Consider the following 26353-nt stretch of genomic DNA (forward strand, 5'->3'; position numbering starts at 1 on the left):
CCCTTCCTTCTTTCCCTTTCTTTCCTCCCTCCCTCCCTTCCTCTCTCTTTCTTTCTTTCCCTCCCTCCCTCCTTCCATTTTTTCTTTTCAGAACTAAAATGCTCAACCCCCATTCTAGCCAAACAACTACTAGGCTATTTTTTCCCCTGTAAACATGAGATGGCAGTCCCGTGGGTTAATTGCCATCCTTCTCCATCCTATTGTGTAATGTTTATTTTGAAATAACTTTTCCTGGTATTTTGCTTTGCAAAAAAAACAGCTATGTGACAATTCTGGGAAGTTCTCTGTTTGTGTGTTTCTTTTTGTGTGTCTGTGCGTGTGTGTTAGGGGAAGGGAGGCTGATTGATAGATAGATGATATAGTGAGCGAGCGAGGTGAGGCGAGAGTCAGCTGTGTTGGCGTGGCACTCCGCACATGGCCAGGATGCTGTGGTCTTGAGTTTCGCTACAGGTTCAAGGAACTGAAGCTTGAAAAAGTGTTTTTTTCTTGTGCATCGTACAGAAAATTCCTTGACTTATGGCTATAATTGGTCTTGGGATTATGGTCGTAAGTCGTGGCGGGTCACCCTGTGACCCTGCCTGATTTTATGAGCCATCAATGCACCTATTATACCTGTTGGCAGTTTTTTCTCCGGAAACTGGAAGTTGAGCTCGGGTTTCTGGCCAAAAACATGCCAAAAAACTCAGTCATTGTGATCATGGGAATCCTGCAAATAATGGGAAATGTGGCAGTCGTTAAGCAAATCACCATAATGGTTAAGTAAATTTTGCGCTTTTTAAGCAAACGCCCCACAATGGGTGCCTTGTTTTTTGGGAAAAATAGTCATAAATTGTGGTCGCTGGATGCCTGCATGTGGCCTCACACATCTATCTGTCTTTCCATCCATCCATCCATCCATCCATCCATCCATCCATCCATCCATCCATGTATCTATCTATCTATCTATCTATCTATCTATCTATCTATCTATCTATCTATCTATCTATCTATCTATCTATCTATCCCATCTACCCCATCTACAGCTACATCTAATTATCATCTATGAGTATCATTATCTAATCTATATCTATCCTAGATCTAATTATGTATATCTATCAATCTATCATTATCTCTAACACTTAACAATTATTATCCCTTATGTCTATCATCTATCTCATCATTATATCATTATCTCTACTTCTACATCTAATTATCATCTATATCAATCTATCATCTCTAACGTTTCTATTTATCTCATCTCTCTCATCTATCAATCATTATCTTATCTGTCTCCTTCTCTCTCTCACACACACGAAGACACACATCTCTTTCTCTCTCAGCGTACCATCTAATTTTTTCTTCTTAAAATCAGGTTTCCAGAGATGGATGCGTGAGACACACACACACACACATACAGACACAGACACACACCCCCTGTATCCTGTCTCTGCTGATGCAACTGCAATTTTGCCCTCAATTCGACTGAGTCAGGGATAATTCGGCGGGGAGGGTGGAAGGAGGAGGGGGGGAGCGTTTGCTCAGCTCAGGGGCTGCATCAAGACCAGCCAGGAGCTCAACTGGGGTGAAATTTGGGGGAAGGAAAAAGGAAGGAGGGGCGAAGCAGAGAACCGCCGCTGGAAGCGCTGAGCTGGCCCTTACGTGTGGGACCTGAACAGGCCTTGTCCCAGCAAGAGGTGTGACTTCGCCCCTCCCCGGCTTGGCCACCCTGGCGGAGGATCTCGTGCGCTTAGCTCAAGACTCCAGCGTTGATCTCATCCCTGTGTTTGCGGTTGTCACATCTGGAAGCAATTACAGAGGCACCCCCACCCCTCCTTCTGTAGGAGGAAAAAAAAATTGTGTTCAAAACACAGATGGAATTAGCAAGGCGGGAATGACCAATCGGGAAGCAAAAGGGCAAAGAGATTGTTTCACACACACACACACACACACACACACACACACACACCAAGATCCTATAGGGCTGGAGCAAAAGGGCAAAGAGATTGTTTTACACCCCACACACACACACCCCCACACACACCAAGATCCTATAGGGCTGGGCAGCCATGCAGATCTTCTCCACCTCCACACACACACACACACACACACACACCCGCCAAAAAAATTCAAGATGGAAATAACAAGAGCAAAGCAACAGCAAAATTTACATTTAAATTTAACAGCAAAATTTAAATTTAAAGCAACAGCAAATTTAAGCCGCTGGCTTAAATTTGGCATCCAGAGTTGCTGTATTGAAAAAGCTCAACGCCCATTTAGGCTCCAGACGTTGAGCGGTGGAGACAGGAAGGGAATCACAAAGATGAAAAGCGGGGGGGTGGGGTGGGTGGTGGGTGGGAAGGAGCTGGCCAGGAAGGGGGGGGAGGGGGCTTCCAAACGGACGGAGCAACAAAGCCCATCGTGCTGAGCCACAGCGAGGATGGATTAAACGGGGGAAAACCTGGCAAGGCTCCTGTTTGGGACAGCCTGGCTGAGCCCAAATTGTAGGGCAGAAATGGTGTGTCTTGCATCAACTTCGGGTTTAATCAATTTAAATTGAGTGTGCCCCCCCCCCCCACACACACACACATCACCTCTGCAGAAAAATAAAGAAAAATCCAAAGCTTTTTCTCCTCATTTTCAGGTGAGGAAAAAAAAGGCTGGGATGGAAAATGTCGTTTTGCACCGAAGGAGGCGGAAAAGAAAAGAGATCCTTTAGGATATGGGAAGAATGCATGCCTCATCCCAGCTCCTATTTTCCTTCATAGGGTCTTGTGACTTGAGTTCTGGCAGGCAGAAGTTTCCCTAGGGCCAGAGCAGGCGGGGGGGGGGGAAGTTTACAGGGACAACCCCCCCCCCCCCCATGGATGGAAAGAGAGCTCAGGCGGGTCTTCTGCAGAAAAGAATCCCACATTCCTGCAAATCTGGCTGCTGCTTTTTTATTTTTCAGCCAGGATGGGATTTCCTAAATGTTTCCAAAATCTCTCCTCCTTTAGCCAGCTGGATTCATCTCTTTCCTGGCAAAGCCTCCCCTTTTCGGCCTCTCCCCCGGGGCTTTTGTCTGCACGGAGCCAAGATGTTTTAAACTTTTAAACCTTTTGTGGATACCTCGATTCTCCGGGCGCCCCGGAGTTACTGCTTTATAAAGCCTCCGTTAAGGCCACACCTGGAATCCTGCATCCAGTTTTGGTCAGCACGGTAAAAAAAAAGTAATGTTGAGACTTTGAGGGGAAAAAGTGCCAAGAAGAGCAGCTAAGATGATGAAAGGCCTGGAGACAAAAACGGACGAAGAACGTCTGCAGGACTTGGGTATGGCCAGTCTACAGAAAAGGAAGACAAGGCAGTCTTCTGATATTTGAGGGGCTGCCCCAAGGAAGTGTGTGTGGGGGGGTTCCACCGATTCTCCAAAGCGCCTGAAGGCAGGACGAGAAACAACGGATGGAAACTAAGCGAGGAGAGAAGCAACCTAGAACGAAGGAGAAGCTTCCTGACCGTGAGAACAATTAACCAGTGGAACAGCTGGCCACCAGAAATTGTGGGTGCTCCAAACACTGGAGGCTTTTAAGAGGAGACTGGACAGCTACTTTTCTGGAATGGTATAGGGCAGGGGTGTCAAACTGCCGGCCCACGGGCTGGGATGCGTCATGCAGAAGCTGTGCCCACTCCATTGCCGGCAATGGCCAAACCGTCCCGATACGTTGCGCAATGTCACGTGACGTCGCGAGTTTGACATGTCTGATATAGGGTCTCCTGCTTGGGTAGGGGGGTTGGACTAGAAGACCTCCAAAGGCCCCCTCCCTTCTCCTCCTCCTCCTCCTATTTTTAAAGAAGAGACCAGACAGCCAACTGTCTGAAATGGTGTAGGCCAGGGGTAGGCAACCTTGGCTCTTTTATGACTCGTGGACTTCAACTCCCAGAATTCCTGAGCCAGCGTGAGGGAAACTTTGGCCCCTTCATGACTCGTGGACTTCAACTCCCAGAATTCCTGAGCCACCATGAGGGAAACTTTGGCCCCTTCATGACTCGTGGACTTCAACTCCCAGAATTCCTGAGCCAGCATGAGGGAAACTTTGGCTCCTTCATGACTCGTGGACTTCAACTCCCAGAATTCCTGAGCCAGCATGAGGGAAACTTTGGCCCCTTCATGACTCGTGGACTTCAACTCCCAGAATTCCTGAGCCAGCGTGGCTCAGCTTGGAAACCTCTCCCTTTCCCCTCAGCGTGGGCGCCTCAGGAATTCTGGGAGTTGAAGTCCACGAGTCATAAAAGAGCCCAGGTTGCCTACCCCTGCCCGCCAGGAATTCTGGGAGTTGAAGTCCACGAGTCACAAAAGAGCCAAGGTTGCCTACCCCTGGTGTAAGGTCTCCTGCTTGAGCAAGGGGCTGGACTAGAAGACCTCCAAGGTCCCTTCCAGCTCCGTTCTGATTGACTGAGTGGTCCTGGCCCGTTGTTCTTGCAGCCGGGATCTGGGGTTGGAACGCGGGAACTGATTCCAGGGCAGGAGTTCAAAATAATAATAATAATTAAAAAAACAATCGCTCTCACTCTTTCCTGCTGGAAAGTTTACATCGCAGAAGGCCTGAAGGCAAGACTTGTTTCGCCAATACAGCCTTGAACCTTTTCCCTGCCGCAGAGGTTTAGCAACCTTTAACTGCAGATTAAATTGGGATGTGCATATGTGTTAAAAAAAAAAGGGGCGCTGTGGTCCTCCTCCCCACCTACGAACAAAAGAGCAAGGCTTTCTGCAAGATAAGACCCTCTGGATTGAAGGCATGTGACGGCTGTGTGTTGAAACTACGCAGCGTGTTGAAACTACGCAGCCGGGCCTTGGTGAACACACGGCTTTGCGATGCGGATAAAATGCCAGGGCAGACGCACACACGCCCTTGCAAACTTGGATCAATAAACAAAGAGGGAGAAAATGAGCCGAAAGAAAACAGCGACCACCCAGTTCTCTCCAATATAAAAGCCATCCATCGAATTCCGAATTCCGTCAGAGGAGATCTGGAAGGGACCTTGGGAGGTCTTCTGGTCCAACCCCCTGCTCAAACAAGAGGGGTCTTCAAACTCGGCCCTTTTATGACTCATGGACTTCAACTCCCAGAATTCCTCAGCCAGCATGCCTGGCTGAGAAATTCTGGGAGTTGAAGTCCATGAGTCATAAAAGGGCCGAGTTTGAAGACTTCTGCCCTATATCATTCCGGACAAATGGTTGTCCAATCTCTTCTTTAAAAAGGTGGAGGAGGGCGGGGGAGGAGAATAAGAGAGTTGGGGGTTGGGACCTTGGAGGTCTTCCAGTCCACCCCCCCCCTGCCCAGGCAGGAGACTCTTTACCATTCCAGACAAGTGGCTGTCGTCGTCTTTTCTTAAAAACATCCAGTGGTGACGCACCTACAACTCCTGGTGGCCAGCTGTTCCACTGGTTAATTGTCCTCATGGTCAGGAAATTTCTCCTTAGTTCCAGGTTGCTTCTCTCCTTGATGAGTTTCCATCCCTTGTTTCTTGTCCTGCCTTCAGGCACTTTGGAGAATAGGTGGACCCCCCCTCCTCTTCTTTGGGGCGGCCCCTCAAATACCGGAAGACCGCTATCGTGTTCTCTCCCTCCCCCCCCCCAAAAAATTCCTTTTCTCTAGACTGGCCGTACCCAATTCCTGCAACCGATTTTCATTTGTATATTTATACATTCATTACCCAAAGATAGATTTCTACCTAGATATAGATTTAATATATACATAGATTTATCAAATTATTATTATTATTCATTACTGAAGCTTGAGATTACACAGGAAGGAAAAGCCATTATTTCGGGAGCTACTGGAGGGTGACTCCTTTCGGCTGAAGTCTCTTGCGTCGCTTCTCTTCTTGATCTTCTTTCTGTTTTTCTATTTTAGCTTCCCACTTTTTCATTCCGTGGTCTAGTTCCGATGAGAGCTGGGCTATGCGCCTCTGAAAGTCCAAAAATCAGAGAAGGGATGTTAAAAGGGACGCTAAACAGGCTGGGGAGATGTGCTTCGCATGCTCCCCCTCCAGGGGACTGGAGGCTAAAACATACGAAGAACGGTTGCAGGAATTGGGGACGTCTAGTTTAATGAAACAGGGACGCGGTGGCTCAGTGGGTTAGGACGCTGAGCCTGTCGATCAGAAGGTCGGCAGTTTGGCGGGTCGAATCCCGAGTGCCGCGTAGCAGAGTGAGCGCCTGTTACTCGTCCCAGCTTCTGCCAACCTAGCAGTTCGAAAGCACATAAAAATGCAAGTAGAAAAATAGGGACCACTACGGTGGGAAGGTAACAGCGTTCCGTGCGCCTTTGGCGTCTACTCATGCCGGCCACGTGACCACAGAGCAGTTATTCCAGTATCTCAGGGGCTGCCCCAAAGAAGAGGGAGTCAAGCTATTCTCCAAAGCTCCTGAAGGCAGGACAAGAAGCAACGGATGGAAACTAACCAAAGAGAGAAGCCACCTAGAACTAAGGAGAAATTTCCTGACAGTGAGAACAATTAACCAGTGGAACCACCTGCCTCCAGAAGCTGGGAATGCTCCAACACTGGAAATTTTTAAGAAGAGACGGGACAGCCATTTGTCTGAAATGGCATAGGGTTTCCTGCCTCAGCAGGGGGTTGGACTAGAAGACCTCCAAGGTCCCTTCCAACTTTTTATTATTTTTATTTTTTTATTATTATTATTATTTTGGAAGGACCTTGCAGATCATCTAGTCCAACCCCCTGCTCAGGCAGGAAACCTATACCATTTCAGACAAATGGCTGTCCAGTCTCTTCTTAAAAACTTCCAGTGCTGGAGCATTCACAGCTTCTGGAGGCAGGTTGTTCCACTGATTTAACTGTCCTTAGTTCCAGGTTGCTTCTCTCCTTGATTAGTTTCCATCCGTTACTTCTTGTCCTGTCTGCGGGTGCTTTGGAGAGTAGCTTGACTGCCTCTTCTTTGTCGCAACCCCTGAGATATTGGAAAATTGCTGTCATGTCACCCCTCGCCCTTCTCTTCATTAAACTACACATACCCAATTCCAGCAGCCGTTCCCTATATATTTTAGCCCCCAGTCCCCTAATCATCTTTGTTGCTCTTCGCTGCACTCTTTCCAGAGTCTCAACATCTTTTTTATATTGTGACGACCAAAACTGGATGCAGTATTCCAAGTGTGGCCTTACCAAGGCCTTGTAAAGTGGTATTAACACTTCACGTGATCTTGAATCTATCCCTGTTAATGCAGCCTAGAATTGTGTTGGCTTTTTTGGCAGCTGCAGCACACTGTTGGCTCCTATTTAAGCATGGCAGCAACCGGTCCGCACCAACAAGCAAAGCCCCATCCGCCGGATGCAGACAGCACACAAAACCACACACTCTCCGGTCCGTGGAAAAACCCCGCTCTGTGGAACCGGTCCCTGGTACCCAAAAGGCTGGGGACCATATGAAGGACAGTTGCAAGAACATATGAAAAACGGTTGCTGGAACTGGGCATGGCTAGTCTAGTGAAGAGAAGGACCAGGGGAGACATGATAGCAGAGTTCCAATACTTGAAGGGCTGCCACAGAGAGGAGGAGAATCAACCTATTTCCCAAAGCACCCCAAAGGCCAGACAAGGACTAACGGATGGAAACTGATCAAGGAGAGATTCAACCTAGAAACAAGGAGAAATTTTCTGACCGTGAGAACATGCAAGCAGAGGAACAGAAATGGTGAGAGCTTCATCGCTGGAAGCTTTCAAGAAGAGAACGGACTGCCATCTGTCAGGAATGGTGTAGGCGTTTCCTGCTTGTGTGTGTGTGTGGGGTTGGACTAGATGACCCACAAGGTCCCTTCCAACTCTTGTTACTCTATTCAGCCGGGTGGTCTTCGAAGAAAAACACGAAAGGCCAGTTGCCTCCTGAAAAAAACACCTCGGGATTTATAAGACATGGACACAGACACCAGTTGGGGTGTGTGTGTGTGTGTGTGTGAGAGAGAGAGAGACAGAGAGAGAGACAGAGAGAGAGGCTGTGAGAACGGGTACTTACCACAATCTCCCGGTTTTTTTCCTGTCTTCGGAGTTGGCCTGACATGGGAGGGGCCGGCCTGCCATCTGCCGGGGGAGAGGGGTGGGGGAAAAAAGAAATATACATTATTAAAGATGCAGGCTGCTGTTCTCAGTGTTCACACATCTGCGCCAGGCAGCAGCTGGAACACGGACTTCAAGCAGATTTCCTGAGATTGCCCGGGGCGATTCTTCTAACAGTTGCGGAAGTACAGGGAGTCCCCGACTTATCACCGGTTACTTAAAAAGACCATCTGAAGTTATGGCGGACCCTGAAAAAGGGGAATGGCAGCCCAGTTTTGAAATTCTGACATCCTGCCCCCTGCGGTCACAGATTGTACAGAGTTGGAAGGGACCTTGGAGGTCTTCTAGTCCAACCCCACTGCTCAGGCAAGGGAGCCTATACCGTTTCGGACAAATGGGTTGTCCGGTCTCTTCTTCAAAACCTCCAGTTACGGGGCAGCCGCAACTTCTGGAGGCAAGCTGTTGTTCCACTGGTTAATTGTCCTCGCTGTCGGGAAATTCCTCTTTAGTTTTAAGTTGCTTCTCTCCTTGATCTGTTTCTTGTCCTGCTTTTCTGGCCCTTTGGAGTCTAGCTTGACTCCCTCTTCTTTGGAGCAGACCTTCAGATATCGGAAGCTGGCTATCCTGTCGTTCCCTAGTCCTTCCTTTCGTTAAACTAGACATCCCCCAATTCCAGGATTTATTTTGGGCTCCTGGCAACTGACCCAGACTGTAAGGAGATGAGAACGGCTTGCCAGCAGAATTGGTGAGTGCTCCAACACTGGAAGTTTTTAAGAAGAGACTGGACAACCGTTGGTCTGAAATGGTCTAGGGTTTTCCTGCCTGAGCAGGGGGTTGGACTAGAAGACCTCCCAGGTCCCTTCCAACTCTGGTTATTGTTATTTATGGCTGCTTATGACAGTAGGCGTGAGCTTAAATGGACTCCAGAAGATGGTAGAGGACAGGAAGGCCTGGAGGAACATTGTCCATAGGGTCGCGATGGGTCGGACACGACTTCGCAACTAACAACAACAACATGACAATTGAATAGGGGACGCAGTGGCTCAGTGGGTTAGGACACTTGAGCTTGTATGGTCGGCAGTTTGGCACTTCGAATCCCGAGTGCCGCGTAACAGAGTGAGCGCCTGTTACTCGTCCCAGCTTCTGCCAACCTAGCAGTTCAAAAGCACGTAAAAATGTAGAAAAATAGGGACCACTACGGTGGGAAGGTAACAGCGTTCCGTGCGCCTTTGGCATCTAGTCATGTCAGCCACATGACCACGGAGACGTCCTCGGACAAGCGCTGGCTCTTCGGCTTTGAAACGGAGATGAGCACCGGCCCCTAGAGTCGGAAACGACTAGCATGCATGTGCGGGGGAACCTTTACCTTTATGACAATTGAGCCCAAATGTTCTGTTGCTAAGTGAGACAACGAGACACTGCAACCATCATAAATACATGCCAGTTGCCAAGTGGCTGATATTATTATCATTATTATTATCATTATATTAAAAATTCCATTTCTGTGTTGAACAGTGTGTTGTCTAGGTATTAAAATATTCGAATATAATAATCTTCACATTCATAGGAATCTTATCCAAATACAATCATGTACTAGGAAACAGCAGTCATATTGTTAAAAACAGTATTTTCCACACTGACATTAACTGAATAACAATCAGAATATTTACTAATCCGCTATACAATCCACATTTTCTCATATTTCCAACTTTCTAACCTCTGTTTCTGTCAGTTAACCATTGGTAAAACAAATCCCATGTCATAAAGTACTGTTTCTTCTTTTTCTTTAATTTTTAATGTTAACTCATCGATTTCTGCGCACTCCAGTATTTTTTAAATGATATTCCCCTCTGTAGGAGTCTCTTCATTTTTTCCAATATTGTGCATATACTCTCCTAGCTGCTGTTAATATATGTAAAACTAAATATGTATTACTTTTATTATATATTTTTGGTAACGTGCCCAATAAGAACATCTCTGGTTTTAAATCTATATGTTTTTTTATCATTGCTTCCAGCCATAGGTGTATCTTGATCACGTGACCACGGGGGCGCTGCAAACCGCCAAGTGTCAAAAACCGTGCTAAGTCACTTTTCTTTCCGAGCTGTCGATAACTTTAAGTGGTCGCTAAAGGAATGGATGTAAATTGAGGACTACTTGTACTCTTTCACGATGACCAGTTCCGGACAAGGATTTCATGGTTCCGACCAATGCCGTACTTCAAAGAACTTCAAGGCACTGTTTACCTTAAAGAATATTTTAATATAGTTGCATGGCTTCGGCATGCACATATTGGAAGCTAAGATCTGAATTCTCCTCCCCTGAACACATCGTATCAAGCACAATTCCCTCCCTTCATTCAACGTCATAAATCACATTCTCCAATTAGTTTAAAATGCGAACTTTCCCTCCCGCCAAATTCTTATCTTCTCTTATTACAAACTGTCTTGAGATACATTCTCCCTACTTCCGCCCAGCGTCCACTAATTCTAACTCTAAAAGTAATATACCAGTTAAAGGGAGGCTACATCTCCCTACGTTGTCAAGCAAGAACATCCGATGCTAGCAGCACTGGCACAGAAGATATAAAATCTGACAGGACATTCTCGGATGTATCCAGGCCTTTCAGAGCTTGAAAAGTGACGACCAGCCGTTTAAATTGGGCTACGCAACCATTTTAATACAGCTGGAACTCCCCGTCGCCCGCAAGGCCCTGGTCAATCAGCTGGCCACTGAATTCCACACGATTATCCTTTTGGAACTGCTAGGTTGGCAGAAGCTGGGACGAGTCACAGGCGCTCACTCTGTTACGCGGCACTCGGGATTCGACCCGCCACACTGCTGACCTTCTGATCGACAAGCTCAGCGTCCTAACCCACTGAGCCACCTAGCAGTTCAAAAGCACATAAAAAAAATGCAAGTAGAAAAATAGGGACCACTCCGGTGGGAAGGTAACAGCGTTCTGTGCGCCTTTGGCGTCTAGTCATGCCGGCCACAGGACCACGGAGACGTCCTTGGACAAGCGCTGGCTCTTCGGCTTTGAAAGGGAGATGAGCACCGGCCCCTAGAGCTGGAAACGACTAGCACGCATGTGCGGGGGAACCTTTACCTTTTTAAATCCTTTTTGAAGGTGATCATTTGTTTCCTGAAACAGTGTCTGAAAGGGGCTTGGCTTCATTCTACATAGAATGAAGGCTACTGCTAAGCTTGTAAGCCGCCCTGAGTCTTCGGAGAAAGGGCGGGATATAAATGGAATTAAAATTAAATTAAATTAAATTAAATTTTATTTTTATTATTTTGCTTTCGTCTTGCAGGTTGCTTTAAGGGGCTCTGGCATAAAAAAGCTGTATAAATATCAATAGATAATGCATTCCCCCCCCCATCCTGGTTTGTTTATTTACCAGCAAAAGACCAATCTGGAAAGTCGGTGGTCGGACCGCGATCTGTTGGATTTATAGGGAGACCGTGCCTGGGGAAAAAAAAAGGCAAAATTGTTTTGTTCGGCTCTCGGAAATTAAACCGATTGCTAACAGATGAAAGGGATTTGATTCTGCCTTTACCGATAATGTAAATAATATTTTGCTTGGCACGCCTGCTCAGGTCTGAACACCCCTCCCCCACAACAGCTCCCATCTTCCAATTTCCTACATGGCAAACTGCAAAATAGTCAGAAGGGACCCTGGAGGTCTTCTAGTCCAACCCCCTTCTCAAGCAGGAAAACCTATCCTATACCATTTCAGATAAATGCTTGTCCAGTCTCTTCTTAAAAACCTCCAGTGTTGGAGTAACCACAACTTCCTTCTGGAAGCAAGTTGAGATAAGATTAGATAAGCTTTACTGTCATTTTTTTTGTTTTTTTACTGTGGGCACACTGGCACACATTAAAAATGAATTCCTGTTGCCTGCTCTCAAAAGTGTACATGTACGTAACACACATGCAAACATGCTATATACAACATATGTACAGACCTACACCCTTGCCTGTAAATAACATATAAATATTAATCACCGAATACATAGCAGAATAATAATAATAATAATAATAATAATAATAATAATAATAATAATAATAATAATAATAAGAAGAAGAAGAAGAAGAAGAAGAAGAAGTTGTTGTTGTTGTTGTTGGAAGGGACCTTGGAGGTCATCTAGTCAAACCCCCTGCTCAGGCAGGAAACCCTGTACCATTTCAGGCAAATGGCTGTCCAGTCTCTTCTTAAAAACTTCCAGTGTTTTTAACAGAAGAGACTATTTCCAGCATTCACCACTTCTGGAGGCAGGTTGTTCCACTAGTTAATTGTTCTAACTGTAAGGAAGTTTCTCCTTAGTTCTAGGTTGCTTCTCTCCTTGACTAGTTTCCATCCATTGCTTCTTGTCCTGCCTTCAGGTGCTTTGGAGAATAGCTTGACTCCCTCTTCTTTGGGGCAGCCCCTGAGATATTGGAACACTGCTATCATATCACCCCTCACCCTTCTCTTCGTTAAACTACACATACCCAATTCCAGCAACTGTTCCCTATATGTTTTAGCCTCCAGTCCCCCAATCATCTTTGTTGCTACTGTATGGAATGAAAACTGTGACTGAATTTGGACATTCTGCTTTGGAGACCACGGAGCCCCCTCCCAGGAACTAACAAGGAAAACAGGCCACGGAGAGGGTGTGTAGCGTCCCAGACAATCTTGCGGACCCTGCTCAAGCAACGCTTATGTGCCACGTCCTGGATGGAAGGGAGGGAACTGCCAATGATCTTTTCTGCTGTCCTCACCACTCTCAGCACCCCCTTCCTGTCCGAAGCTGGGAAGGCTCCCAAACCAGACGGCAATGCAATACGACCGGATGCTCTCGATCGTCCCTCCGCAGAGTGTGGCAAGGACAGGAGAAGGAAGATGTGCTTTTTCTCATGCGGTGCAGGAAATGCAGGCACTGCTGTTGAGCGACCAAGTTAGCCCTAACAGCTGCACACCGAGAAACCTGATGCTGCTAACCACCTCCGCTTGTCCTACTGATTTAATTGTTCTTGTTCTGCCTGTAGGGAAATTTCTCCTTCGTTCCAGGTTGGTTCTCTCCCTTGATTCGTTTCCATCCATTCCCTCCAGCTAAGGACCGTCTCACTCCAATGGGATTGGCACACCCTACCCATGACGGGCACGTTGCAGAACCCTTGGGTCAAGGAAAAGAGCCTTTTCTGCTGTGGCTCCTACCTTCTGGAGCATCTCGTCCCCTGAGGAGAAACCCGACCCGTCCTTTTGGCCTTCCACAAGGGCCACAAGACCTGGTACTGCCCATCATTCCAGGGCCCCAATGGGACGTGTCATTCTGAAGGGAGTTACTGGAGTAAGATAACAACAGAAGAGACTATCTGTAGCTCAGGGTTGAATGTTGGGGGGGGGGGTCTTTGCTGCTCTCTGAGCTGGGTTGTTTCCCCCGTGTTTAATCTTGCGCTAGCCCTGAGAAGGTTACCTAGTATGGTAGTGGAACGTCTGCGAGAGAAAAACAATCAAGCTGAGAACAGCAAGGGCCCCACAGTCCTCCTCCTCCTCCTCCTGACAAATCCCATTCCCTTCTAGCACTGATGATGCTCCCTAGTTGGGTCATGAAATATCTGCAAAAAACCCCCATCAAGCTCAGAGAGCACCAAGGACCCCACAGTCCTCCTCCTCCTCCTCCTTCACACAGAACCCCCTCCCTACTAGCACTGATGATTCTGCCTTAGTTGGGTCATGAAATGTCTACACGATGTTCTCTGAGCTGGGTTGTTTCCTCCTTGTTTAATCTTGCGTTAACCCTGAACAGGTTACCTAGTATGGTAGTGAAACGTCTGCGAGAGAAAAACAATCCACCTCGGAGAGCACCGAGGACGCCACTGGACTCAAATAAGACCCCACCTCTTTCGCCCCAAGGGCAGACATGTCAAACACAAGGCCCGGGGCCCAGATCCGGCCCGCAAAGTGGTTTCATGCGGCCCGCGAAGCCATCCTGGAAACAGTGAGGGAACGGCCCCCACTGCCTTGGCCCTGGCCCAGACACCCTCCTTCTGCCAGATCTGTCCCACTCCTGCCCAGGCCCCCATAGGCACCCTTGATGCCAATGATGTAGAGCTGGCCACGCCCACCCAGTAGGCCATACGCACTCTAGCCACGCCCACCCAGTAGGCCACACCCACCCAGCCCCTTGAGGGCAACCGCAATGCTGATGCGGCCCTCAATGAAATTGAGTTTGACACCCCTGCCCAAGGGCATCCTGGCCCCCTTCCTTTCCCTCATCTTTGTTAGTTCCTAACTTAATTTCACTGGGACTATTTACCGTTTTAATGTTTTATGGTGTTACTTTTGTTGAATGAAAGGAGCCTAGAATTGCCTCTAGCTGAGGCAATTTATTACAAACAATAAAAGATAGATAGATAGATAGATAGATAGATAGATAGATAGATAGATAGATAGATAGGTAGGTAGGTAGGTAGATAGATAGATGTAGTCCTCAACTTACAACAGTTCATTTAGTGAATATTCGAAGTTACCACAGCACCGGAAAAAGTGACATGACCATGTTTCATACTTATGACTGTTGTGGCATCCCCCCACGGTCACATGATTTACATTTGGATGCTTAAGAACAGGTTCATACTTAGGACGGTCGCAGCGTCCTGGAGTCGTGTGATCCCCTTTTGCGACCTTCAGACGAGCAAAGCCAATGAGGAAAGCCAGATTCACTTAACCACCATGTGACTAATTTAACAACTGCAGGGATTCACTTCCCAAAAGTGGCTCGAAAAGACATAAAATGGGACCAAACTCACTTAACAAGTGACACACTTAGCAACATAAATTCTGAGCTCAATTGTGGTCATAACTCGAGGACTACCTGGATATAGAGGATAGATAAAAAGATAGATGATAGACAGATAGACATAGATAATAGATATAGATGACAGATGATAAATGATAGATGGATAGATGATAGATATAGATAATACAGATGGTAGATGATAAATGATAGATGGATAGATATAGATGGTAGATGATAAATGATAGACATATATGATAGATAGATAGATAGATAGATAGATAGATAGATAGATAGATAGATAGCACTCACTTTGCTCTCCATTTACTTCCGGCAAGTTTCATGGTACTGCAATGGAAACTCCGCGCCAATTTCACAAGCTGGGATCCTACAGGGTGAGAAACCAGACAGAAAACGCATGGCTGAACTGGTGTCCTTGGCAAACCATTTAACCCCCCCCCCCCTCTCTCTTAGATAGATAGATAGATAGATAGATAGATAGATAGATAGATAAATAGATAGATAGATAGATAGACAGACAGACAGACAGACAGACAGATAGATAGATACACACACACATACACAAAAGGGACGCGGTGGCTCAGTGGGTTAGGACGCTGAGCTTGTCGATCAGAAGGTCGGCAGTTTGGCAGGTCGAATCCCGAGTGCCACGTAACAGAGTGAGCGCCTGTTACTCGTCCCAGCTTCTGCTAACCTAGCAGTTCGAAAGCACGTAAAAATGGAAGTAGAAAAATAGGGACCACTCCGGTGGGAAGGTAACAGCGTTCCGTGCGCCTTTGGCGTCTAGTCATGCCGGCCACATGACCACGGCGATGTCCTCGGACAAGCGCTGGCTCTTCGGCTTTGAAACGGAGATGAGCACCGGCCCCTAGAGTCGGAAACGACTAGCACGCGTGTGCGGGGGAACCTTGTAAAGCCAAAGACTTAGAAAACTCCTACTAGCTGAGATGAACTTTAAAAACGATGTACAAAGCCTGTGTTCCTTTTTCATCTGCTTTCCGAGAGGTATGGATTATTAACTATTAATTAATAATTAACATTTTTTTATTTTAATGTTAATTTTACTGATTATATTGCACACTGCCCAGATCCCATCTCTGAAAGGAATGGGTGGTTAAGAAATATGAAGGAAAGAAAGTGAGAGTGAGAGAGAGAGAGAGTGCCAAGGAAAGAAAAAAGGAAGAGAAGGGGAAAGGAGAAAGGAAGGAAGCAAGGAAAGAAAGAAAAAAAGAGAGAAGGGGAAAGAAGGAAGGGAAGAAGAGGGAGGGAGGAAAGGGAAGAAAAAAGGAAGAGAAGGGTAAAGCAGAAAGGAAGGAAGGAAAGAGAAAAAAAGAAAGAGAGAGAGAAGGGGAAAGAAGAAGGGAAGAGGGAGGGAGGAAAGAAAAGAAATCAGGAAGAGGAAAGCAGAAGGAAGGAAGCAAGGAAAGAAAGAAAGAGAAAGAAAGAAAGAGAGGGAAGGAAGGAAAGAGATGTTCTATTAAGTTTTATTTAACAAGGTACCAGGTTATCTTTCACTCCTGTTGGGGAAGGACATTTCTTGATTTTTAGACAGTGTATCTCCTGGGTGGTTTTTTTTTTTAAAAAAAAAAATCATATATTGACTGTAAGGAGGCAATACACAACTAGTTTTATTTATTTATTTATTTATTTATTTATTTATTTATTTATTTATTTATTTATTTATTTATACTGCCCTTCTCCGGAAGGACTCAGGGCGGTGTACAGGGCAATAAATATAAAAACGGAATACAAAAGTTAAAAAACGATTAAATATTATGCCCAAGTTTAAAACAGTAATTAAGAACATATTAAACATACTAAAGAACATATTAAAACATATTCCCTTTGGACTTCATCAGGTGTATGTAGCTACAATATTATGGCTACATATATTTGATAAGTTTCAAACAGCATGAAACCAGTCCTGCACTGCCTCCAGGTGGTTAAGAATGTATTAACCGAGGTGTTCTCCAGGCTGAGTGAGTAGTAGAGAAAGAATCAGAGGAAAAAACGGGAGCTAAAATGTAACAATGAGCACCGCAAGAGTGGAAGCAAGGTTACTAGAATTAGTGTGGGGTTTGCTTCCCAGAAGCCTTCCGTTGCGTGCATTTTTTCCCCTTTTTTAAAAACAATTTTATTAATCGTTGCAATCCATAAAATACGGGTGGTCGACTTATAGCAGTTCATTTGGTGATCATTCGAAGTTACGACGACACTGAAAAAAAGCGACTTATGATCAAAATTCGGATGTTTGGCAACTGAACTGCATATACCATCCGGCTTGGATCCTGAAATGTTACTGAATTAAAAAAAATATATATTAAAATCCAAAATCCCAAAGAAAAAAAATTAAACAGAAATGAAACAAAACTAAACAAAAATATTGAAGAAAATGTGAATTAAAAAAAAGACAAAAAACATACTCTTCCCCCCTCCCCCGGGTCAATTGCATTGTGTATAGATGTACAGCCTTATAAATTCTGGATGTGCTTTGCAAGGGGGGGGGGAACCTACTACAATTAGTCCTTGACCTGCGACCACAATTGAGCCCAAATTTTCTGTTGCTAAGTCATAATCACAATAGTAAATTTGGAAGGGACCTTGGAGGTCATCCAGTCCAACCCCCTGCTCAGGCTGTCCAGTCTCTTCTTAAAAACTTCCAGTGTTGGAGCATTCACCGCTTCTGGAGGCAGGTTGTTCAATGATTAATTGTTCTCACTGTCAGGAAGTTTCTCCTCAGTTCTAGGTTGCTTCTCTCTTTGGTCAGTTTCCATCTGTTGCTTCTTGTCCTGCCTTCAGGCGCTTGGAGAATAGCTTGACTCCCCAAAAGTAAGACATTTGTTAAGCGAGTTTTGCCCCATTTTACAACCTTTCTTGCCACAGTTGCTAAGTGAATCACTGCAGCTCTCAAGTTAGTTAACACGGTTAAGTGAATCAGACTTCCCCATTGACTTTGTCAGAACCGTCATAAATATGAGGCCTCCAAATTTTGAACACTTGGCCATGGAAATGCTGCAACAGCCATTAGGGTGAGAAATGGTCATACGTCACTTTTTTCAGCGCCATGGTAACTTCAAATGGATTCCAGTATCTGAGGGGCTGCCACAAGGCAGAGGGGGTCAGACTGTTTACCAAAGTACCCAGAGGGAAGCACGAGAAACAATGGTTGGAAACTGGTCAAGGAAAGAAGCAACGTGGAATCAAGGAGAAACTTCCTGACAGTGAGGATAATCAACCAGTGGAACAGCTTGCCACCAGGAATCGTGGGCGCTGCAACACTGGAGATTTTTAAGAAGAGACTAGACAATCACCTGCCTGAGATGGTGCTATATAGGCTCTCCTGCTTGAGCAGGGGGCTAGACTAGAAGACCTCCAAGATCCCATTCCATCCCATCCTCTGTTGAAAGTCGATTACCTGTACTGTTGCAATAGATCTGTCAGTGTTAAGGGGGCATATTTTGACCCTTCACCCTTCTGTTTCTCAACTTTGCCAACTTTTAAGACAGATGGACTTCAACTCCCAGAATTCCCCAGCTAGCTGTGCTGCCTGGGGAATCCTGGGAGTTGAAGTCCACCCGTCTTAAAGTTGCTGGGGTTGGAAAAATGCAGTTCCGGTCACCCACAAAACGGGCTGGATATCAGTTAATTCATTAGCCAACCCCCCCCCTCCACCCCATTTACTGCTCAATAGGGCCATCGCGGGGCTTATAGTGCAATTTGGACCTTTCTGAATTAGGAATTTGAGGTCAGTCTTCCCTGGAGGGTGTCCTTCAAATGTCTGGGAATATTAGGAGTGGATAGTTAGTTGGGCAGGATCCCTTTTTGCAACCTGGGTCTCCGCACATCTCCTCCCAAGCCAGCCCTATTGAAACCAACGCAACCGACCCCGGCAAAAGCAAAATAAGCCATTCGTTCTCTCGACACGCGTTTTTGCCCGTGCGCACACGCTCGTTCCCGCCTCCAAGAGGTCCATACCCAGGCTCGGGGTCACTGGAAGCGCCATTCAGAAGACCCGAGTTGCGCGGTGCTCGTTTGCCGACTGTGCACGGTTCAAACCTGCCCTGGAGGCGCCATTTTTGGATCGTCCAAACGGAAGTTCCGCCTCATCCGGTTGACTGGGAGGCGCCATGTTTGTACGGATGTAGAACGTCTCGCAGGAAAAGGGCAGAACATTGGATAGGGGCGAAGCGTCGAGGCGTCCGCTGGAGCTACTCTCCGGAGACCACCGCTGGGTGGCATTTGGAAAACGACGCGGATTGTATTGTCCGGCTGTTGATTGCGTCCATTCGTCTGCGAGAGCCGCCATTTTCGGCCCAGGCGTTAAGAGGACTTGGGTGTGCGTGACCCGGAAGCAAAATCAGACTCCATTTTGCAAACGGAAAGGGAGATCCGCTTCCATCTTGGATGAGGCGTCCTTATTCGCCTACGGCAGGGCTAAGCAATCTTGGCTCTTTTATGACTCGTGGACTTCAACTCCCAGAATTCCTGAGCTGGCTCAGGAATTCTGGGAGTTGAAGTCCACGAGTCATAAAAGAGCCAAGGTTGCCTACCTTGTTCGCATAAACAATAATAGCCACTAAATTGCCATCTATTCGTTACTTTGAGGAAAACATCACACTTCTAAGAAAGGCCCCGCCGAGGTTCCAATGTAGCGTTCGTGACGTTTCAGAGCATTCTGGCGGCCATGTTTCCTAGGGGCGGAAAGGGCGTCTCGGCCATTTTCCAAACGGTCCCTAGGTTCCCTGGCGCCATCTTGGATGCTGGTTGCTAAGGAAGCCGTTGCCCTTGGCGACGATGTAAACAGTCATCTGGGATTCCGCCTGTTCGGATGGCCGAGGGAGGCCCAGATTGATGCAAGTGACCGAGGAATAAATTAGCTCCTTTCTCTTAACCAGTCTTCCCCAACCGGGCGCTCTCCATTCCTCCCCATCGGGTCTAGACAGTGCCAGCTGGGAATAATGGGATGCGAGGTGGATCATTTGCCCAGCCCCAGAGTGTCAGATGGGAAAAGGCCTCACATACTTCACTTTCTTCTCTTTTTTTTTTTCAAGAAAAAGGGTCTTTTCCTCTGTGTTTGTGTGTGTACTATATTTGATTTTATTAAATTCATATAGTGCTCATTTCACTATCAACCAACTTTGGGCTCTGGGTGGCTCACGATAATAGTAAAGCACAATATAATATACACACACACATAGCATATATAGTATATATATAGCATGTAGTATAGTATATAATAGTATGTGTGTGTATATGTGCACACTATATTTTATACATACACACACACACACACACACATATATATATACTGTATATACACACACACACACACACACACAACTTTGTGGCATATAATAATTATAATATGTGTGGCATATACATAGCTACATGTGACATACATATAGGTTTATGGCATATATACTGTACTATAGGTGGCATAAATAGATAGACAGACATATAGGTGGCATATATATAAATGTGTATGATATATCTTTTCTCATTCACTTATGTCCAATTGTCAGAGACTACCTGGACAAGTCCTTACAATTTTATTGGCAAGGTTTTTCCGAAGTAAAACCTTCCTAGAGCTGAGAGAAAGTGACTGACTGCAGTTCTCTTTCAGCCAGTCACTTTCACCTTTCTCTCTCTCTCAGTATGGCATATCTTGGCCCCCAATTTCTGGAAGAGCATTTAAGACCTGGCTCGGTCAGGTTAGCATGTACAGTTTTTTTTTAATGTGGATTCTATCGTCGTTTTCCTTTTAAACCGCCCAGAATCACTTAAACAATGAGATGGGTGGTGTGTAAATTTTAATTAATAAATAATAAATTTAAACGTGGAAAGTACATATGAAAAGGGGACCTAAGCTGCCGAAATTTTCCAGAATTCTTTATTGGACAAAAATAGTCCCAAATTAAAAAAATGAAAATGAAAATAACAAAAACAAATGGTTCGTTATGGCCGAGCTGCGTTTCTACGCAACAGATTGATTTGTGTTCAGCTGGCTAAAATAAAAGTTCCGGAACTACTTTCGATTCTGACTTGTCTTATATTTTATCTCTTCCCCACCCCCTTCTTCTTCTTCTTTTAAGGTTGACCCGTGCTTGAGAACCCTCAGTGCCACAAAGAGGAAATGAGAAGGATTTTCTGCTGAAAACATGTTTACTTAATCGCATGTTTACTTAATCGCTGGTGCTAACCTAGTGGGTACAGTTGGGTCATGAAGCGCCTGCAAAGAAACCGTCACGCTCAGCGCGCACCAAGGACCCCACGGTTCAACCCTCAGCTACGGAGATTCTCTTCTCTTGGTATCAAAACAGTCTGGTGCTATCTCTGGGACTGAGCCTTTGGACTGGGAAGTTATTAACAGGATAACCAAGTTGGAAGGGACCTTGGAGGTCTTCTAGTCCAACCCCCTGCTCAGGCAGGAAACCCTATATATCGTTTTGGCATTGGTTTACTCTCCAAGCTCCAAGTTTGGTTTATGAATGTTTAGTTACCAGACTAGGTAACCCCATTTTCTTGTCCTAGTCCCTTTTAGTTTATATATGTTTTGTGTGGAGATATATAATATGAGGTATATACAGTGTACATATCTCCACACGAGACACGGAGACTCTTTATGTATGTCTTGTGTACATATGAGGCATATACATTGTACATATCTCCACATGAGACACGGAGACTCTTTGTGTATGTCTTGTGTACATACGAGGCATATACATTGTACATATCTCCACACGAGACACGGAGACTCTTTGTGTATGTCTTGTGTACATACGAAGTATATACATTGTACATATCTCCATACAACACAGAGACTCTGTGTATGTCTTGTGAACATATGAGGTATATATGTTGTACATATCTCCACACGAGACACGGAGATTCTTTATGTATGTCTTGTGTACATGTGAGGTATGTACATTGTACATATCTCCACATGAGACACGGAGATTCTTTACGTCTTGTGTACATATGAGGTATATACTTTGTACATATCTCCACATGAGACACGGAGACTATGTATGTCATGTACATATGAGGTATATACATTATATGTATCTTCACATCAGACACAGACTGTATGTCTTGTGTACATATGATATATACATTGTACATCCCTCCACATGAGACAGAGACTATGTATGTCTTGTGTACATATGAGATATATACATTGTACATCTCTCCACATGAGACAGAGACTGTATGTATCTCCTGTGTACATATGAGATATATACATTGTACATCTCTCCACACGAGGCACAGAGACTCTGTATGTAGAACAATTAACCAGTGGAACAACCTGCCTCCAGAAGCTGGGAATGCTCCAACACTGGAAGTTTTTAAGAAGAGACTGGACAGCCATTTGTCTGAAATGGTATAGGGTTTCCTGCCTGAGCAGGGGGTTGGACTAGATGACCTCCAAGGTCCCTTCCAACTTTACTATTATGATTGTGATTATGTATGTCTTGTGTACATATGAGGTATATACATTGTACATCTCTCCACATGAGACACAGAGACTCTTTATGTATGTCTTAGGTACATATGAGGTATATACTTTGTATATATCTCCACCGGAGACAAAGAGACTCTTGTCTGTTAATGAAGCCTTCGGAAACTAAATTGAAACAAGCTTGGAGAGCAAACCAGTGCCAGCATCTAAAACCAGAGCTACAAGTCTTTTTTCTATCGTTTCAACCCTCTACCGATTCAGACAAACGGCTGTCCAGTCTCTTCTTGAAAACCTCCAGGGTTGGGGTATTCACCACTTCTGGTGGCAAGTCGTTCCGCTGGTTAATTGTCCTCGCCCACCAGGCTATTCCTCCTTAGTCCTAAGGTTTGCGTCTCTCCTGGATTAGTCTCCATCCCGTTGCTTCTTCTCCTGCCTTCAGGGGCTTCGGAGGACAGGTGGACCCCTTCTCAAGGTGAAGCCGAGAGGTGGCCCAAATCTAGGATTTGCGGAAGCCCCCTTTTCCTCCAGAGCTGGGCGCAACTGGGCGCCCGGGGGGGGGGGAGAGAGAGACTTTGTAGAAGAGTGGATGCAGACAGCAGATACAGGAAATCGCAGCCGGGTTACGGACGTGGCCTAAGCTCTCCTCAGGAAATCTCTGCTACTCTTCTTGGGCATGATTGCGAGAAAAAAAAAATATATTGCAGGAACTGGCAGTCCTTTATCTCCCAAAGGATGAGGTAGGCTGTCCCTACCCCCACCTGGCACCAGACGGACCTTGGACTCCATGGCTCACCCCCCCCTCCTCACTCCTCCCCCAGCCACCCTGCTTAGTTCCTCAAGTTAAAAGTGCTGTCCTGACAGCTTTCAATTCTTTTATTCTTAAGCCCGGTCCGGGGACAGGCAGGCAGTTCCGACAGGGGAGAGCTAAGGCCAGATCTGGTGAGTCCTACTCGATCCATCCCTTAGGGCAGCAGCTTCTTCTTCATCCTGGTCCCTTTCCGCCCCCCCCCCTCCCATCCCCTGCTGGAAGGGATTAGAATCCTGGTTTCCAACCATGGCTGGGACATTTGCCCTGAGGAAAACAAGAAACCCACGTTTTGCCTTCTTATTGTTGCTTGGATTCCACTTGCGAGAGTCCCGTCCCTTTCACTCAAAGCTTATTATTATTAGTATTATTATTTTAGGATATCCAAATGTGACTTTCTGCAGCATTTCTGTCATGTAGAGAATCCGCCAGCCACCTGAATGCTGGACCCGTCTTGCGCCTGCCCATTTGATTTTACTCTTCCAGATTGGATTGGATTGGATTGGATTTTTTTTAAAAAATAAATCAATTTAATTTAGAGCTTTCTTCCCTGGATCTAGCAAAAAAGAAAAAGAACGAAAAAAAAGCCAGGTCCGCGGGAAGCAAAGGAATACGTCTTTCAGCCTTCCCAGTCGTCGCTCCCCTGGTTAGACAAGAGACTAGCTTTTCACTGTACTCGGTCAGATTATGGTTTATTTGGATCCGGGCTTAGCTTAGCCTGTGTGAACCGGCCAACTGCGATTTAGTTAGTAAACCACCTTTAGGTGCGCTGCAGTGTACCAAAACGGACTCTGCATCCAGGCTTGGTGCACTTCGCTTCCGTAGAGACAAGCCAAGCTGAGTTTAGATCGGCAAAGCTTGTTTGGATACCACGTCCCTCAAACTGGGTCCGGGATGGATCCTCGCCTTATTAAGTAAGGGCTAAACGGGAGCACATTTGACGTTGCGGGTGCTTCATCCCATGGAGGCTTTTAAGAAGAGACTGGACAGTCACTTGCCTGAAATGGTATAGCATCTCTGGCTTGAGCAGGGGGTTGGACTAGAAGACCTCCAAGGTCCCTTGCAGCTTCTATTCCGATTCCGAAGATCTCCAGGTTGGGGAAGCTAACGAGACATTGTCTGACTCGCTTCCCAAGGAGGGGAAAAAAAACCCCAACCCACCTTTTGGGATGCAGGGGTGGTGGTGGTGTCCCTTCCAGCCATGGCGCTAACTGAGTTATTTTCTCTCTTGCCCAGCTATGACCAGGTCCGGCCAGTATGTGGTGGCGGCCACTCAAGATGAAACCCCGGCTAAGACCGCTGCTAATGGGAAGCTGCCGGCGTCCAGCTCATCCTCCGAGGAGGCAATGCAGTTGAAGAAGGAAATCTCGCTGCTCAACGGCGTCTGCTTGATTGTGGGCAACATGATCGGTTCGGGCATCTTCGTTTCGCCCAAGGGGGTGCTGGCCTACAGCGCGTCGTATGGACTGTCCCTTGTCATCTGGGCCCTGGGGGGCCTTTTCTCCGTGTTCGGGGCCCTCTGCTACGCCGAGCTGGGCACCACCATCAAAAAATCGGGGGCCAGCTACGCCTACATCCTGGAAGCCTTTGGGCCGCTGCCGGCCTTCATCCGCCTGTGGACCTCTCTGCTCATCATCGAGCCCACCAGCCAAGCCGTCATCGCCATCACGTTCGCCAACTACCTGGTGCAACCCTTTTTCTCCTCCTGCGAGGCGCCCTACCTGGCCGGCCGTCTCTTGGCTGCCGTCTGCGTCTGTGAGTACCGTCGGGGAAGGGCTTCGGTGCGAGGGGGTCGGTTGAGGTCACGGCCAGGACACGGTGCTCTCCTTGAAGTGGACTTCTCCGGCCCTGATCTGGGAGGGGAAACCGTTTTGAAAAGGTTTCTGAGCTTCCCAAGCGTGGGGACCCCGACCGTTCCTTTGCTCGGCGGGCCTTTTGGGTAGAATCTAAAGCTCTTCTGCCAAAGCTTGATTCAAGCCCGGGCGAAGGGCAGATCGCTGCTCCGGGTATCTAATCTCTTTCTCTGCTCTTATCTCGCCCTGACCTTCCTTCTCATTCTCCGCAACAACTCCCTTAGTTGAGACGTCGTCGAATCCTGAAAGCTGTTCAGATGCCATCTTTGCCCACACTGGCTTCTGTTTGCAACTGGAGCTTCCCGGAGTTGCATCTTAACGCTGTTTCCCTCCCCCCCCGCTTTTCCTGCATTTTGGGGTGGGTGGGTGGGGGTGGCAGCTGGGATAGAACCGTAGTTATCTCGCCTCTTTACAATATGAAGGTTATTCTCAGAGAGGGCTTGTTTTTATTTCCCCCCCTTATCGGGATCCCATTCTCCTGGTTGGCCTATGAGTCAGGCATCCCGCGATAAGGCATGTTTGCGCCTTTCTTTGATTACTCCCGGATTCGGGGACAGTTCGGTCTGATAGGGTTCCTCCTTTGAAAGTTTCAAGCTCCAAAAAAAAACCAACCCCCCCCCCATGACCGCTTGGATTTCTGAATAAGAGAATCACAGAGTTGGAAGGGACCTTAGAGGCCTTCTAGTCCAGCCCTCTGCTCAGGCAGGAAACCCTAACCTACACCATTTCAGACCACTGGTTGCCCCATCTCTTCCTAAAAAAAAACATCCAGTGTTGGAGCCTTCACAACTTCTGGAGGCTCCGCTGATTGAACGGTTCTCACGGTCAGGAAATTCCTCCCGAGCCAAGGCAATCCTTAAATTGCATGAACCGAAGGATTCAATCAAGATCACCGCTCTGTAAAGCCTTAGTAAGGCCACAAGCTAGAATAGCGCAACCGGTTTTGGTCTCCACACTATAAAAGAAGATGTTCAGACTTGCAGAGTGCAGAGAAGAGCAACAAAGACCATCACGGGGCTGGAGGCTAAAACATACGAAGAACGGTTGCTGGAACTGGGCACGGCTAGTCTAGTGAAAAGAAGGACCAGGGGAGACACGATAGCAGTCTTCCAATATTTGAGGGGCTGCCACAGAGAGGAGCGGGGTGGTGGTGTTCAACCTATTTCCCAAAGCACCCCGAGGTCCGGACAAGGAATAAAAGATGGAAACAGATCAAGGAGAGATTCAACCCAGAAATAAGGAGGTTTTCTGACAGTGAGAACAACCAACCAATGGAACAGAAGTTGCCTCCAGATGTTGTGGGAGCTCCGTCACCGGAAGCTTTCAAGAAGAGACTGGACTGCCACCTGCCAAAAATGGTGTAGGGTTTCCTGCTTGTGCGGGGTGTGTGTTTGTTGGACTAGATGAC

General features: G+C 46.6%; 2 protein-coding genes across 4 annotated transcripts in view; one reads left to right on the top strand and one right to left on the bottom strand.

Moving 5' to 3' along the window:
* Nucleotides 1-5680: 5680 nt before the first annotated feature.
* MRPL52 (mitochondrial ribosomal protein L52) lies at nucleotides 5681-18930 on the bottom strand. 3 transcript variants are annotated; one of them, XM_083377836.1, is made up of 5 exons: nucleotides 18804-18930; nucleotides 15120-15195; nucleotides 11426-11493; nucleotides 7984-8048; nucleotides 5681-5922 (listed from the first exon to the last, which is right to left on the bottom strand). In XM_083377836.1, exons 1-5 carry the CDS (start codon nucleotides 18829-18831, stop codon nucleotides 5788-5790), a joined length of 372 nt encoding a protein of 123 aa, XP_083233962.1. In that variant the 5' UTR covers nucleotides 18832-18930; the 3' UTR covers nucleotides 5681-5787. The 3 variants fall into 3 exon arrangements, with proteins under 3 accessions (XP_083233962.1, XP_083233964.1, XP_083233963.1); XM_083377838.1 differs by lacking the exon at nucleotides 18804-18930 and adding an exon at nucleotides 17875-17893; XM_083377837.1 differs by lacking the exon at nucleotides 18804-18930 and adding an exon at nucleotides 15390-15463.
* Nucleotides 18931-23185: 4255 nt separating this feature from the next.
* Nucleotides 23186-26353, top strand: part of SLC7A7 (solute carrier family 7 member 7) — a 31974-nt gene continuing 28806 nt past the window's right edge. The window contains exons 1-2 of the mRNA XM_083377718.1: nucleotides 23186-23226; nucleotides 24329-24847. Of these exons, the coding sequence (XP_083233844.1) occupies nucleotides 24331-24847 (517 nt within the window). The 5' untranslated portion in view covers nucleotides 23186-23226; nucleotides 24329-24330. The remainder of the gene's footprint in view (nucleotides 23227-24328; nucleotides 24848-26353) is intronic.

This window comes from Vipera ursinii (assembly GCF_947247035.1).
Source record: "Vipera ursinii genome assembly, chromosome: Z".
Taxonomy (NCBI): Eukaryota; Metazoa; Chordata; class Lepidosauria; order Squamata; family Viperidae; genus Vipera; species Vipera ursinii.